General features: G+C 42.1%; 1 protein-coding gene across 7 annotated transcripts in view; it reads right to left on the reverse strand.

The window, feature by feature from the left end:
* Positions 1–10,221: 10,221 nt before the first annotated feature.
* Positions 10,222–14,817, reverse strand: part of IPO11 (importin 11) — an 82,325-nt gene continuing 77,729 nt past the window's right edge. For all 7 annotated transcript variants that reach the window (XM_039567144.1, XM_039567148.1, XM_039567147.1 and 4 more), the window contains one exon: positions 10,222–10,536. In XM_039567144.1, coding sequence (XP_039423078.1) covers positions 10,372–10,536 — 165 coding nt within the window. In that variant the 3' untranslated portion in view covers positions 10,222–10,371. The remainder of the gene's footprint in view (positions 10,537–14,817) is intronic.

Genomic DNA, 14,817 nt, shown 5'->3' on the forward strand with positions numbered 1-14,817 from the left:
TCCTGCTACTTAACTCAGGAACCCTTCGTTAAATTTTCCTCTCCTCTGCCCAGCTGCAGCAGGGGAAGGCGAGTGAGCAGCTTTCATGGGTGCCTAGCATTTGCCCAGTGTCAAACCACAACAGTACTCCACCCTGCTCAGTTATGTTCCTTGCCATTTCACAGGCAATTTTTGCCAGTTCACTATTCATCAGTGCTCCAAAACCATCCATAAAGTTTGATAATACTTAGTCCTAATACAGAAGCTTTGTGGAATCTTGCTTTAGCCAGGTTGAAAACTGCTTATTCACTCTCTTGATTTCTGCCTGTTACTTAGATGTTAGCATTTAAAGTCTGACTGCACCACCACCCAGCTTCCCTGAGAGCCTCTGCACTGCAGCCTTCTGAAGGACCAACTCCTCTCATTCAGCCATGCATTTGACACTGTACTTGCAGAATCTCAAGAAAGAGGCTGAAATAAATTTGTTGATTTCTTCACAAGTCCTTCAGGAGGTGGAGGATGAAAAGGAACTTCTGCAGAGCAGAACAATTCCTCAGGAGAGGAAATACATCAAAATGCTTCAACAAATGAGTACAGCTAGCAGCAAAAACCTAGATGAGGACTCCTGGGATCTGGGGTCTATCGGCACATGAGGCATTACAGTAACATTGAATAAAATGCTTCAAAGCTTTAAAGCCAGGTAAGAGAATATGGGACTCTCACCACTTCCTACACCCACAGCCGTTCAATAAACAATCTGCATCTTTTATTCCTGACCAGAGTGCTTGATGGCCAACATACAAGGATTTAATTTATGTATTTAAGAACTGAAAAACACAATTGCTAGTGAAGCAGCAGGCACTTGCTACAGATACATTAAACCAAAAAGCAACACCTGCTAACACAGAGTGTGGGAAAGATACAGGGCAGAGCATTTCAGCAGCTGAACAAGGTGAAAAGCTGTTTGTGCATGTAGTTGTTGCATGTAAACTTCCTTGCATACCTGCCTGAGGTTTAAAGTTGAGTTCGTAAAGCATCAGGGTGAAAGTATAGTTTTTAAAGTCTCTGTTCCTTTGCAAGCTCAGTCAGTGAATCAGGAGTCATTCCCACAATCTAGATGTATGAGAATTTCTAGTTTTTCTCAGTATCCTATAAAAATATCTGCAAGATATCTTTGTCATTTTAGTAAAAAAAAAAACCAACAAAACCAAAACCAAATTGAAACAGTTAATAAATAGATTACTTCCCATTAAAATAAAGACTACTTGGTTTAAAATACTTCTGAAATTACTCATGGTGTAGTTTTGAGACACTGCCATGCAACAAAATAACCAGCTGTACACTTTCTCTGCTCAGAATTTACCTATCAGCAATTTCCATTTTCTCAAAGTGCTAAGTTATTGGATATTGTCTATATCATATGACCAATTCAATTGTTTCCTGAATAACTCATGAAACATTCTTAGTTTAAATCACAACTACCAACCATCAGGCAGGCCCCACAGCCTTCTGTTACTTTCCCTGATTAACACCAAAGATTGTTCTGGTGCAAATATCAGAAAAACAAATGTAACTTTTGGGTCAAATATTCGCTTCACCTAAACATTTTCTGTTGCTTTTTAAATGCTGCTTTAATAATAATTTTTGCTGGTTAAAACTCCAGTGGGAGGGGATGACAACCTGCAATCACAGTCAATATGACTAATTTTTTGTCCTCGTTTTAAGCAGTGTCTCTTCATTAGCACTACACTCCATTATAGAATTGGATAAGCTTTCCAGAGATTAATATAAAACCTGAAAACTGAAAACTTTCCTACTATCTGAATATGCACATTCAGCGAATTGTTTTACCTAAGAATATTAATTGTGAACGTTTTGGACTTTTCACAGGTTTAGAAGTGACAGCTTGACTTCAAAATTGGCTTGTACTTTATTAAAATCAGGTTAAGAAATCTTTAAAAAGAGAAAAATACAGCATTAAACCTTAGGTCAAGTAATATACTTCTGTTGAGCATTTTCCCTTCTTCAGAAAGAGAACAAAAAGTCAACTGCCTGCACAACTCCAGCCCAGGTAAACTTCTTTGCCACCTGCCAATATCCACTGCTTACTTCAGAAATGACACACACCTTGATGTGGGTTGTGATTTTGTTCCCTATAATCAACTTCTGAGAGGCATGCTCTACTTACGTTTATGTATTGCTGGTGGAATTTGTTTGTTTGCAGCAAATTCTTTTACTTCTTTTCACTTCATTTTAGACCAAAACTGATCACCCATTCTGTGTAAATTTGAAAACTCATTCCTTCATGATAAGTATTTTCAAGCATGCAATATAAACTAGTTAGTGCAGTAGTACACACTCAGCCTAACAAACTGCTGCCCTGCCACTGTGAGGAGCAGAGGATGTAACACTTGTAAGCACTTCTTATGAATACCCAATTAAATTTTAAAGGGGGTTTGTGGTGATCTGTTTACTCACTGCTTTTTTAATCCCATATTGCTCCCCCACTCTCCCCTGCTCTAGCCCTGGCCACTCCCTCAGGTTCTCACTATTGGTTCCTGTACCCCAACTCCGCCCAGGGACCGCCCCTGAGCCCCTGACAAAACCCCCCTGCGCCCGGATCATGAGGTCTCTCTGCCTCTGGGGGTCGCTGGGACAAGATGCGACTGTTAAAAGATCCTCTTAAACCCCCATGGAAAGACCCTTCTCACCTCCTTCACCATCACTGGTTGTAAGGCTGACAGCTGCCGGAGCAAAACCGCGGAGCCGTCCAAAATGGACTGCGGGAGGGCAACCATGGTCGCACTGCCCTGAGCAGCTCCGCTGAGCTCTCAGGGAAAGCTGCAGCTCGCTAAACTAAACCTAGCACTACTACAGGGGTTGTCTCCACTTAATTTGATTTCATTTTCCCAAGAGTCAGCAAAATGTGTTATGAACAAGCTATTGAACCTTATGAAATGTTTCTACTGAAGTAGTCAAATCTGATTACCTGGTGATTAGTCATCATTATTAATTGCAGTTAGCAGTAAGCTGGAAATTATGAACATTTTAAAATTAGTAATCATTTACTTGTTGAAGCAGCAGCATTGAAGCAAGACAAGTAAATGAGTCTGAAGAGCCTTCAAAATGTGTATGTGTTACAAAGGTGTTGCTTCTGCTAAATGAAGATGTGCCATGTTCACTGTTCCATATGTGAACTGCAATTTAGGAGCATTACTAGAGTTTGGAATTGAATAAAAACTAAGGAAAAAAGGCAAGCATACTAAACACTATTGAATATTAACTGCAAACCTGGTATCTGCGGTAATATGATGTAAAGAAGTGATTTTATCATTGCTGAATCATCAGAGAAAAGAGCACATCTGTTACAATTTGTAGCTACAAGCTAGGATTCTGCTTAGGACTTTGGCCTTCTCTCCAGATACCCTGGGAGAACATGTCTGAATACCTGATTTTCCCTCCTGCAAATCCTCTAAGGCTTATAATCATGGAATCACAGAATGGTTTGGGTTGGAAGGGACCTTAAAACCACTGTTCCAACCCCTCTGCCATGGGTACAGACACCTTCCACTAGACCAGGGTGCTCAGAGACCCATCTGAAATAGTCTCTAAATTTAGGGGAAATACACTGGAAAAAGCTGATGAGTCATTTGCCTATGCAAAGACCCTGAGGAGAAAGAACTAGACATGAATGGCCTGCACGTGTGTTCGTCCCTGGAATGGTGGAACCCCTTCTCAGTGAAGGAACTGTTGGAATCCTGAGTTCAGAGAATTTCAGTCTTTCAGTGCTGACAGGCAATGATCCTCAGAAGCACACTGCATTTGACATGAGGCCTTGGGAAAGGTTTCCCAAATTGTGTGGTAACACTGAGGTTGTTGCTGTGTAATTAAAGTTATATCACTGGGTAGAATATGTAGAGATGTAGAAAAATTAGGTTTATGGGATTTAGTAACAAGATGGAGGATTTTGGGTGTGGGTTTGTTCTTCTTTCCTCCTTCTTCACAAATCTGGGTGTTCTGGTATTGGTTCAAAAAACCCGCAGTGCAGATCATGAATAATTAGTTATTAGATTATAAGTAAAAATAAATTAGTTTGCATTCCATAATTGGATAGTGTGGACTTTAAATGGCCTTGGAAGTTAGAACTCGGGGCCATTTTCTGTTGGGGCCCTCCCCCCGCCATGTAGCCCTGGCAGAGGGGCCCTGAGGGCACAGACACGGGGTTTCCCTGCCCCTGCTCAGCCTCGTTCCCATTGGTTGGTTTGTGTTCCCTGCGCGGGCAGAAGGACCCTTGGTCCCGTGACTGGAACAGTTCCTGGGCAGAGCCCCGGCCATGCGGCTGGAGAAATAAACATCTCTGAAACATCTAGCAAGAATCTGTCTGTCCATATATATTTCTTTTCCACGGGACTCCTGGTTTGGTATATGCGTGTTGCAGGATCCCCACTGCAACATAATGGTGGAGGAATGTGGGCAGAACGATCCCCGATCCCTAAGCGACTGATTTGTGTGAGTAAACCCTGGAAACTTTTGATTCCTCTTCCTGTTTTTGCTTTGCTATTCCATATCTGGACTATGGAAGAATCGTGAGAAATGTGGCTCTCTGAGCCACAGAAAAAAATGTATCTAGAAGTTAAAGGAATCCTTGAACAACAAAACAAGAAAGTATTGGAACCAGGAGATCTAGAACTTTTTTTTAACTGGCTTTTAAAAATTTCTTCTATATTTCTTGAGACTTACTTTTTGATACTGAACCTCCTGGAACTAGTCAAGAGTGTTTTTGGCACGAGATCTGGGATGAAATAAGGGATCAAATGAAACATGCATTAGTGATTGAACCCTTGCGTGGATCCCTCGTGGTCAGTGAAGCTATTCAGGGGCATTTATATGGTCCCATTACCCCTAAAGCAAAGGATGACCATAGTCCCGCGGCCGAGGCCGCGCGGCCGCCATCCCGGGAGCACATGACTGCAGCCGTGCCAGGGGAGGTACCTGCGCTGGATGTGCCCGGCCCCCTCAGGAGCGCGCGCCTTATCGCGGACCCCATCCCTGTCTCGGGGTCCCCGGCCACGCGACCGCGAGTGAGGGAGCGATGCCGCAGGCACCACGGGTGCCGTGGGCCACGAGGAGCCAGGAACCGGGCATCGGCGTGGCAGGCCGCTCTGAGCACACAGCTCGGAGAGCCCTGCAGAGGGAGAAGCGGCGGTTTCCACAGCGACACGAGAAGCCGCGCAGCGCAGCGCCGAGCAGAAACGGGGCCGCTCTCAAAGCAGCGTGGAGTTGGCGGAGCGGAACCACTCACAGGGCACGGGGCCGGCGGTGATGGCAACGCGGGGCCGCGCATAGCCCGGACACGCGCCGGAGCAGCGCCGCTCGGAGAGCGCGGAGCAGCCGCAACGTGGGGGCCCAGCTGAGACATCGGAGTCAGTGAGGCAGCGGCCACGCGGGACCAGCAGCCACGACGAACATGCAAGCACGTGATAGGAGGAGTTGTAGCCATAAAAATCACAGGAACTGTGAAATGGTACAATGTAAAAAACAACTATGGATTTATAACACGAGATGATACAGGGGAAGATTTATTCATCCATAGAACTGCCATTAAAAGGAATAACCCTAAAAATTACCTGCAAAGTGTAGGAGATGGGGAAGTTGTACAGTTTGATATAGTGCAAGGAAAGAAGGGTTTACAAGCAGCGAATGTTACTGGGCCTGGAGGTATTCCCGTCAAAGGCAGCCGTTATGCACAAAATTATAAACAATATCCATCCCAGCAACTTCCCTACCCGCAACCTACTTTCCCCTTTTACCCTACACCCAATATGAACCCTTTCCTAAGTTCACCCTATCCCCAGTTTATTCCTAATCCGTATGGCTTCCCTATACAATTCCATTTCCCTACAATTCCTTTCCGATGCCGAGGGGGGGATGAAAAGAGGGAGAGAAGAAATTAAACCCTCTCCTGCCTCAGTTTCCCCACAAAGCATGCCCAGAGAGTTCTGTCTCCCTTCTGTCAGCCCTAAGATGTTCCACAGAATCTGTTTGGACATTTAAAGACTCAGGAGGGTGGCTTGTTTTGCCTTGAAACTGTTCTTGTTATGTTTATCCAGTTGTTTTCATTCTCCTTTTATTAAAATAAAACGGGTGAGATGTTGGGGTCTCCTCCCCTGCCATGGAGCCCTGGGAGAGGGGCCCTGGGGGGGAGACACGGGGTTTCCCTGCCCCTGGTCAGCCTCGTTCCCATTGGTTGGTTTGTGTTCCCTGCGTGGGCAGAAGGACCCTTGGTCCCGTGACTGCGGAGTTCCTGAGCACAGCCCCGGCCATGCGGCTGGAGAAATAAACATCTCTGAAACATCTACCACGAATCTGTCCATATATATTTCCTTTCCATGGGACTCCTGGTTTGATAGATGCGTGTTGCAGTATCCCCACTGCAACAATTTTCCACCTTGTTAATTTAAGAGGCACACTCTGTGCAGCTGTGCTAGAGATAAGAAATAATAAACATCAAATCAGAAGAACAACTCAGCGCCTCCTGCGTTTTAATCAGAACTCTGAGTACAAGAACTCACGAAACAGAGGCGAAGAAGAAAAGAAACGAAACGGAGAAAATTAATAGGCACAGTGGGCAGAACGCCTCCTGCCAGTCTGCCAGCTGTGCCGCAAGCAGTCACTTCACTGGTAAGGAGCAGGGTTCTCTCCAGCAGCCCTGCCCACAAGGGCTGCTGGGACAGGCACCCTGCACTCCCTCTGCACCTCCTGGGACACTACCATGGCTGACGTCTCCAGCACACAGCCTGGCCCCTGCACTTGCTCACAAATGATGCAAAATTCTCCACCACTTCACTGCAGGGAGGGTGGGAGGCCATGGACTCACTCCTGGCACAGCAACGAGCACTGCGAGAGCACAAGGCCCTGCCCACACGTTATCTAACCTGAAAACATCCTTGTAAGTTAATCTAATTGTATTTTTTATTAAACAGAAATAAGTTATAGCTTGGATAAGTTTTGTTTCTAAAGCTGAAAAAGATTTAACAGATTGCAATGAGAGCACATGAGTTATTAACACTTCAGTTAGGCCAGAGGCTAAAAATGGTCATCATTGATACACCAAAGCTAACGTTTTGAAGATGGAAGCAGCAGAATTAGTCCTGTCATTTAACTCTTATCAGAAGCAGAAAGTTTGTCCTCACCTTTATCATTGCCTTTTCTGAAAAGTAAACTGATACCATTTGTAAATATTCAGTTGTGCCATAGGAAAAAAAAATACCCCAATTTCAATTACTTTTCTCCTGAAAATTAAAGCCTAGAGAACAAGAGAATCAAAGATCCTTCCTCACGAAATTTCAGGAACTGTATTTTACCACTTCGGTTTAAGGCTAATTGCTATATTTGGTTTCTGTTCTTTCCCTAAAGTTAAAAATTTCAACATCAAAGTCAAAAAGGGCTATAGCTTGCTGCAGTCCAAATCCATACCCTTCCAGTGAAAATTTAATCCTATGTATAAGGGTTTAATATATAATGATAGTATGTAAAAGCTTTTCTGCTGTTTCAAGCTGAAATTTCTCAACTTTGATCTCCACTAGATCGTTGCTGGCTGCAGATGGGCACTTGTTTGGCATTGTGCTCATTGACAATGGTTGTCATATAAACAGTTATGATAATGATGATTGTTTTCAATTATAGTCCCAAGCCTTGTAGGAAAATCTTCCAAGATGAAAAGCCAAACACCTAGTAACAAATTTAACTTGTTCCCTAATGCATATGAAAGTGAACACATGCAGTTATTCAGAGACATTACTCAGAAAGTTAATCACAACTTATCGTGCTGTTATTAGCCAAAAGTATGTCCATCATTCTTGACAGGGTCTCTGCCAACATCGTGCATTAACATAAACTGCAGTTAGCATTCCACCCGGGAGGTAATGGGGGTGGAGTTGCTCCGAGAATGACGCAGGCAGGCAGGTCTGTCTCAGCTGTGCACAGCCGTGATGACAGATCTGACCTCCAGTGAGATGCTGCAGGGGAGCTGGATGGCTTGGCCACACAGCAGAAAGCAGCCTTTAGGCCAGGGCTGGACTAGAGCAGGTAGGACCTGCCTCCCTCTGAAAATCGGGGAGCACCACTCAGCACTGCGCAAGGGATTTTGCAGAATGGTGGTAGGCCAGTACTGCTTCTTGCCAGGATGTGCTTCTGTGTTTCTGTGTTTCTCCAGGTAGTCGTCCCAGGTGGAGTCAAAGCTAGCAAGGGTGACCAGATCTGCACAGGTTTTACATTGAGCCAAAAGCTTAGGGTGTCTGCAGATTAACTGTGCAACAAATCCAAATTTAGTCAGAAGGCACCCGGTTCTGGTAATTGTGTGTACAGCTGAATGGGACCATCAGCACACTGAGTCTCTTCCCTTGCAAGTACCAAATGTAACCAAATAAACATCTTAATTATGAGATTATGTTGGTGGATGATTGAGGAAATGGCATACACATAACACACAAACAAATAGTAGCAATTCTTCTGGCAGTCCTCCCTATGCCAAGGTAAAATGCAGGAAACAATGACTTATCACACAACTTCTGCTGACAGATGCTGGCAGCAGGGGATAGGGGAGGTTTTGCATTCAGAACTGTGAGAGCCCGAACAGCCTTTGACACTAATGCCAAAGGAGGAGAGAAAGATTAGCCTGCCTCTACAAACAGAGGGAAGGTTTCAGAAAAGATTACTCCCCAAAAGGTCAGTAAAAAAAGCCCCAGATTTTTAAAAGCATCTGGTTATCTGGTAAGATAGTCAAAAACTTGTAGGTGTCTTTAAAGAGATAATCCCCTCTGGAAAAAAAAATTGATTCAACAGCTGAATCATCCCTTAGTGAAGCAAAGTTAATTTCAATTTTGAAGGTGGAAGATCAGTACTTAAAAGCAAAAAACCGAAAATGGAAACCAGCATTTTCTTGCCCCTTCCACCTGCAAGGTACAAAAGACAAAGGCACATAGAAAGGAGCAGCTTTAACCTGTGAGTCCTGCAGGTAACTAGTAAGTAATTAAAAGTAAGCCTTATGTTTGCAAATGATTGTTTTAACTGTGACCATTTGGGCTTAAACGTTTTAGCAACAATTCTGAAGTATCCTCATGACATGTCTTTGATGAAAAAACACAAAGAATTGAGATATTGTACATGGTAATTTTAAGTAGTCCAGGTACAGCCACAAATTAATTAGAATTAATTACTCACCTGCCTCCAGTGAGTTTCTCTGTTATGACAGGTAAAAGTGAAATAGGAGGAACTCAAGAAAGTAATTTTTTCATAACAGAAATAAAGAAAACTTGGTGATAAAAATGAAAACTCACATCTTCAGATAGAAAATATACATGGATGTTCTCTAACAGTTCAAATACAATTTAAGTGTTACAATCAAAGTTTCTTTTTCTCTCAGACGATTCAAATGGGAATTATCTTTCTCTCATGAAGGACTGACTATTTCTGCTCACAGTCTTACTGCTTTCCTAAGTCCTTCTGTTTGTATGGTTGAACATACAGTCTAGAAAGAGCAATAGAAAGGGAGAAACCTGCAGATCTACAGCATTAAAGGAATCAGCTCCTGATACTGAATTACAGTGCTGCATTAACAGATGGTTTCCATTAATATACATTAGTAAGTTCCTTCAGACCTCTGACTTTGTGACATACCTTTGTGAAGCAAAAAGACAGTTAAGGGTGTGGTAGCCTGTTAAGCCCCCGATTCTGTGATGCCATGTTCCCCCTGTTGCCTGCCCTAGCCTTGGCCACTCCCTTGGTTTCTCCCTGTTGGCTCCTGTACCCCAACCCCGCCCAGGGACCGCCCCTGGGCCCCTGGCAAAACCATCCCGCGCCCTGACCACAAGGTCTCTCTCTCTGCCTCCAAGGCACAGGGATAAGATGTGAATAAAGCCATCTTACCACCCTCATGGGAGACCTTTCTCTATCTTCTTCATCACCACTGCATTGTAACGCTGCTGGCTGCCAGAGCCAGATCGAGGGGCTGTCCGAAATGGACTCCAGGATGCGACTGGTCGCACGGCCCTAGGAAATCCTTGCTGTGCTCTCAGGGAGCTGCAGCCTGCTAGGCAGAGTCAAGCGGTTACAACATAAGGGTACTAAAAAATGGTACTACCTAGGGCAGCATATATCAAGTTACGAATCATGGAAATGCTAGCTTAATGATAAAACCCTTAATTGACCCTTTATTGTTAAAAAAAACCCCAAAGAGCATAGTTTAATAGCAACAGCAGAAACTTATTTTTATTCTATTGTCACAAGTTATTTTCACCTTTCATCAGACTCATCTATACAAGACAGAAGGCTAGGGTCTTTTCATATTTTTTGAAAGAAAAATTTGACATAGAAAATATTTTTCCTGCTTATTTAGAAGACTTGTAAAAATTCTTGTAGTTGGGCAACTATTTCTGTATCCACAGTTTCCATAAGGGCATGAAAACCTTGTTCTCCCAGTAATTCCTGCTGTGCCTTTAACTTCTCATAGATGAACTGCTGCAATGACACAGTGTGTACCGGGTCCTTCAATGCAAGCTGTGGAAAACATGTAAATGAAAAATATATAATAATGCATTAAAAAATATTCTATGACTAACGCATTTTGATTATAACCACAGCTCAAGAAAGAAATCTGCTTTTATTTTCTTTGTACTTACTTGAGAAACAAGAGGAAAAACTTGTGCAAAACAAAGATCAAATTGATTATTATCAAGGCAAATATCAGTTTAAAACTATTTGAAACCATGTCAAATCATGCGTCTTACACTTTAAGGTTTCACACTTCTACAAGATAAAACAATTTTAAAGCTGCTTTATTAGTTACTGCTCAATGAGGTTCCTGTAATTCCTAAAAATCAGATCAGATCTTACCAAGGACTTTAGTGATGGCATGCACTATGGTCAGTTTTATTTTATTAGAAAACAAAACACTGAAAAAGCTGAACTTGTTTAGACCACATGACAAAATAAAATGTTCATATGTATAAAGAATAGACACACTTCAGTACTGATATCTATAACCTCATCAATCCAGCCGGATTATACAATTTTCTTTTGGAAAGGGAAGGACAGAATATTTGTCACTATTTTCCCACATTAGCTGCCTTTTAATGGAAGTAAAAATAGGTAAAAGAGACTACATTGACAGAGGATGTATTGCAAATGTCAGTGTCAGCAGACACGTGGGACACGTGGGCAGGGCTCAGGATACCGATAGTTATGCCGCATTTGTCCCTCAGTCCACCAGGCTGGATGGAAGGGGATGGGAGATGGGGACACCTGGTACTTCCTGCATCATATAGAAGTAGGATGTTGAAATCAATGGCAATTAATGCAGACCTGTGATCCGTTCATCTTAGTGTCAAACCCAAACAACACTACTGTTTATGCTGGAAGGTCAGGAAACTATTTTGCTGTTTCAAGGTAAAACATGATCATTTTATTACCTATTCTTACCATTGCACTCTTTTCAAAGGGGAAGTAATCACAGTAATAGTTTGGTACTCTGCAGGGGTTTTTTTAGCAAATGTATTTTGAACCTCTAGAATATAATAGACTTTTCTAACAAAATTCCTGCATCACAACTACTCTAACCAAGATTTGTTGAAGTTACTGGCATCCTTTTGTAATTAAAAATAAAAAGATTGCCTTGATCAGGAAAGAATCTACCAGTTTCTGAATGATTTGCATTTGTTCACCTAAAATCGTAATTTAGGACATACAATGCATTTGTAGTTAGTTTCTGTAAGTTCATAGCTCTGAAGAGTCATGTATAAAATTACTCTAAGGAATTTTGCACAGAACAACAGGTATTTAAATACAAGTGTTCTTATCCTTGTGACCCTGACCAAAGCCACTAAATCATACCCTCCACAACTGGAGGGTATGATTGAGTGGGACACGGGAGAGAAAATATAACAAAAGGCTTGTGGGGTGAGATAAGAACACAGAGAGATCACTCACCAGTTTCTCCTATGAGCAAAACAGCCTTGACTCAGGGAAATTAATTTATCACCAATCAGATCAGGGTAGGGTAATGAGAAATGAAACTAAATCTTAAAACACCTTCTTCCCACTCCTCCCTTCTTCCTGGGTTCAACTTTAACACTAAATTCTCTACCTCCTCTGGAGCAGCTTGGGGCTGGACAGGGGAATGGAGACTGCAGTCAGTTTATCACATGTTGTTTGTCATGCTCCTTCCTCTTCACACTCTTACCCTGCTCCATCATGGGGCCCCACCCACAGGAGACAGCCCTCCATGAACTTCTCCAATATGAGTCCATCCATGGGCTGCTGTCCTTCACTAACTAACTAATCCAGTGTGGATCCCTTTTTTTCCACAGGGTGCAGTCCTTCAGGAACAAGCTGCTCCAGCATGGGCTCCTCTCTCCATGTGCCCACAGGTCCTGACAGAAGCCTGCTTCAGTGTGCACTTCCCCCAGGGTCAGACTCCTTTGGGTATCCACCTGCTCCAACACGGGCTGCAGGTGGATTTCTGCTCCCCCACTGACCTCCATGGGCTGCAGGGGCACAGCTTCCTCACCATGGTCTGCACCACAGGCTGCAGGGGAACCTCAGCTCTGGCACCTGGAGCACCTTCTCTCCTTCCTTTCTCGCTGACCTCGGTGTCTGCAGAGTTGTTGCTCTCACATATATTCACTCTGCTCCCTGGCCCTCACCATTCAAAGCAGTAGCACTCTAAACCAGCAGGGACTTCTGTAGTATGATTAATGCTTGCTGCTGGAAGCATCAAGTACTGTCTGTAAACCAAATGTGACTTAGAAGTCTTCAGACCTAATTAAGGAGTTAATACACTAACTTGTTTTCATTCAGATAGTCCCATCAGGATTTCAAGTAAATGAAAGAGTTTCCTGCAACAACAACAAAGTTGATTTTCTTTCGATCTACTTCTCTGGAACTTGTATTCAGAACTAACAAAACAAATGAAATAGTTTGATATAATGAGTTTGCCAACAATATTAGACAGAGAGCTGCAGTCTTCACTGACTAAGCAAACAAAATTTTAAGTTTGGAAGAAGAGTAAGCATAGCGGGCGAAGGACTATATATTAAGTATGTATGCTGAGCTCCTAGGCATGTGGCCATAGTTGTTTTATTGAAATGTGCCTGATTCTGATAAGGCAAAACAAATCTATTTTCCAGTTAAAAAAACACCAGAAAATTCCAACAGCTTCTTAGTCAAAACAGCTACAGACAGGAAATAAAAATTCGGCCAGTAACTACATACTATTGAAATGTGCTTTATGCTGCTCAGTGAAAACCTGGATTTGACTAGCTTTTCATTATCTTTACAGATTGATCTTGAAACTGGATACAGGTGCCCACCTTGGGGCTGGACTAAAGAAACTTCCACCTCACGGGTTGTAAACACTGGCTTGAAGCAAACAGTTGAGAGGTTTTGCTGATTCCCTTTAGGTTGTTCTTGATTTTCTTATCACATTACATTTTCGTTCCCTCTTTTACTTTACCAGCGGTATCTGCTACTATAGTTTTCAGGTGGGTGTGTGGACTGGTGCTCCTACAGAGAGGAAGAAACTTCCATCATACGTAGGTAGGAATGGGCCCAGGTGATGTTTTGTTTTTAATCCAGTTTTTAAAATCAAATGCTAGCTGTGCTTTCGAAGCCATGATTAACAATTCTGATTATTATCTGACACTTCTGCTACTAGTGACCTACCCAAAGGACCTCTACAATTTTGAAATTAATAGCCAAGTGTCACATCTCAATTTCTGCACCATCTACAAAGCTATATACAGAGCTTTTTCAGTTAGGATTCAGAATGAATTTATAGCAAACATTCATAACAACTACAGCCCACTTGCTTTAACAGCTGCAAGAAATTGCATTTGAAAGAATAAGAATATAGTGTATACTAGAGTTAGCTGAAAAAATGACAGTGTAGAAGGCTTAAGTCAGAAATATATCAGGAAAAATTAACTAAATATAAGAACAAGACTAAAATAGACAGTTACTCTTACAAAGGAGGCTTGAAAGGAGAAAAACAAAGGATTTCCATAATGCTTAGGAATCTAGAAAACACAGCAACCATGGAAATAGTTAAAATTTAGACTATGAAATCCAAAACGAAAATGAAGCTTTGATGTTCATGTATGATTATTTATTCTCTGTAAACCTTCCAAGAAAACAAAGGCTGAAAAAAGGTCTTTAAGCCTACTGTTAAAGAGCAGACGAGGAACAAATCACAAGCAATTCCTAAGAGAAAAAAGGTAAGTGATATGCAAAGGAAGATATATGCAAGGGAAGTAAACCAAGACCTTCGTTGTGGTGTTGTTATCAGTTTGGTGAAGCTCCTCCTTATCAAAGCACATTTATCTTCATGCAAATGGCCAATAACTCTGTATCACGTGTGATTCCCAGAACAGTTCCCTCGCTATGACTGTGTTCATTGACAATATATGGTGTGTTGTATCCTTTAATGATACAGGATAATTCAGTGTACCCTGCTTTTCATTTTGCCTGACATACCCACACTGAAGGTAGTCCATAGCAAATCTAACAAGTCTAAATTCCTCAACATATATCCAAAATATTGAAGTTAACCTGCAACTGAAAAATTAACATCTGCAACAAAGCCATTAAAACTTTAGCCAGGCAGCAATGAAGTCTGACTATATTCAAATAAAACTAGGAACAAAAAAGCATTGTAGATTTAAATTTACTTTGCTTTTTAAATCTGATTAACAAACAAAACATCCTTCTCCCTGTTGATATAGAGATATATATTGATCCCTATTGATAATCATATATACATTATATATCTATATTGAGAGATTA

The sequence above is a fragment of the Corvus cornix genome, chromosome Z, assembly GCF_000738735.6.
Source record: "Corvus cornix cornix isolate S_Up_H32 chromosome Z, ASM73873v5, whole genome shotgun sequence".
Lineage (NCBI taxonomy): Eukaryota > Metazoa > Chordata > Aves > Passeriformes > Corvidae > Corvus > Corvus cornix.